At 36.5% G+C, this 1,488-nt stretch overlaps 1 protein-coding gene across 1 annotated transcript in view; it reads right to left on the bottom strand.

Annotated features, from left to right (window-relative positions):
• The window catches only part of LOC107103831 (V-set domain containing T-cell activation inhibitor 1-like), a 15,184-nt gene extending 14,071 nt beyond the window's left edge, over nt 1-1,113 (bottom strand). The window contains exon 1 of the mRNA XM_015403666.1: nt 927-1,113. Within this exon, the coding sequence (XP_015259152.1) occupies nt 927-957 (31 nt within the window). The 5' untranslated portion in view covers nt 958-1,113. The remainder of the gene's footprint in view (nt 1-926) is intronic.
• Between the last annotated feature and the right edge of the window lie 375 nt (nt 1,114-1,488).

Raw genomic sequence — 1,488 nt, 5'->3', positions numbered from 1 at the left:
GCAAATGGAAAATGATGAGCCACTCATCGGTTTCCATTTGCATGTTCAAATCTTGGAAACCAAGTCCAGTGGATTTTATTGAACTTTTAGGGAAAGTTGTATTCACCAACTTTTACGGAACGTTGTATTCACCAAAAACTTGCCATTCGCCTCATTAGAATTGCGACCTTCACCTCGCTCTGCCTCACAGTGCTCATGAGCCACATTCTACATAAGAATTACATGTAAAGCTTTTGCTCCGGCTGCCAAATTCTCGATTAGTGTGAAGGCACCTTAAGAGAAGGACATAAGCAATGACATCCGAGGAATAAAGTTTTTTAACAATAATAAAAACAGAAATAACATGCAGATTAAAAAAAAATGGAACCATGCATAAAGCACTGCAAAACAAAGGGAGAAATGGAGAATGAGGCAGAATAATGTATGAAACCAAACTTGATCAAAGCATATATATAATGAGGGACAATATGTCCTGATTAAACTCAGGTGAGTTAATCAGGAAATCATGTGAGGCAGGTGGGAGAGGAGAGACTGAGGAAGGGAGCATTTGGAGCAAAAGTGGGGAACACAGAGACTTCTAACCAACCTGACAAAACACTGAACTGATAGAAACTTCTCCAAATAAAAAAAGAACAGAAAAAAAAATAATCGACTAAGGAAGTACGCGTGGGGTCACAATTAAAACAAAAAAAAAAGTAAAATCCAAGAGTCAGATTTGGAAATTTGATGACAGAAAATGTAATATCTGAACATTTTGTGACATGTTCACTGACGCAGTGGATTAATGTTGGATTCAAGAAGTTTCCAAACAGAACAAATATAGATGGCAGAGGAACAGTGTTGCATATTTCAGATCATCATTCAATATGCAGACGCTACAAAAAGGCATTGAAATTCTCCTGTGGTTAATATGAACAGAATCTTACCGTAAAGAAAGATCCCAAACACCACCAGCATCTTTATCTCCCTGTCAGGAACCAACAAGAACAAACTAAAGGAAACTTAAAAACTCCTGGACATAAACTCCAACTGTTGATCATCATCGAACTACTCGCTGTCTCCAAAACCTACAGGGCTGGCAGTTCCCACATTAAAAAGCTTGAGTGAAGAAGGATTTCCTCATAGTTTCACATTTAAAGTGAGCAACACGTCAACAACTAAGAGGGAAGATTTAATCATGTGATTAACCTGTTCATCCAGTTTCATGTTTATCTTTCGATGTTGGCAGTGTTATATGCAGGTCTTGTTTCCTGTTGCTCTACACTGTAAAAACTAAATAGTTCAACTTAAAATTTCAAGGCAACCGACTGCACAGAATTTTTGAGTTGAAGGCATCGACTTAATTTTTTAAGTTTTGTAGAACTGCACTTATTAATTTGTGTCAGCTAAGTTTTTCAAGTTCTGCCAACTAAGTTTTTTTAATTCAAGTTACTGGAACTTTCAAGTCTGTAAAAACTTATTATTTTAAGTTCAGATTATCAGTAAAAA

The sequence above is a fragment of the Cyprinodon variegatus genome, unplaced genomic scaffold (assembly GCF_000732505.1).
Source record: "Cyprinodon variegatus isolate N-32 unplaced genomic scaffold, C_variegatus-1.0 Scaffold1538, whole genome shotgun sequence".
Classification (NCBI taxonomy): Eukaryota; Metazoa; Chordata; class Actinopteri; order Cyprinodontiformes; family Cyprinodontidae; genus Cyprinodon; species Cyprinodon variegatus.
Note: the sequence above shows the minus strand (reverse complement) of the source record. Positions and strands in the feature narration are given on the sequence as shown.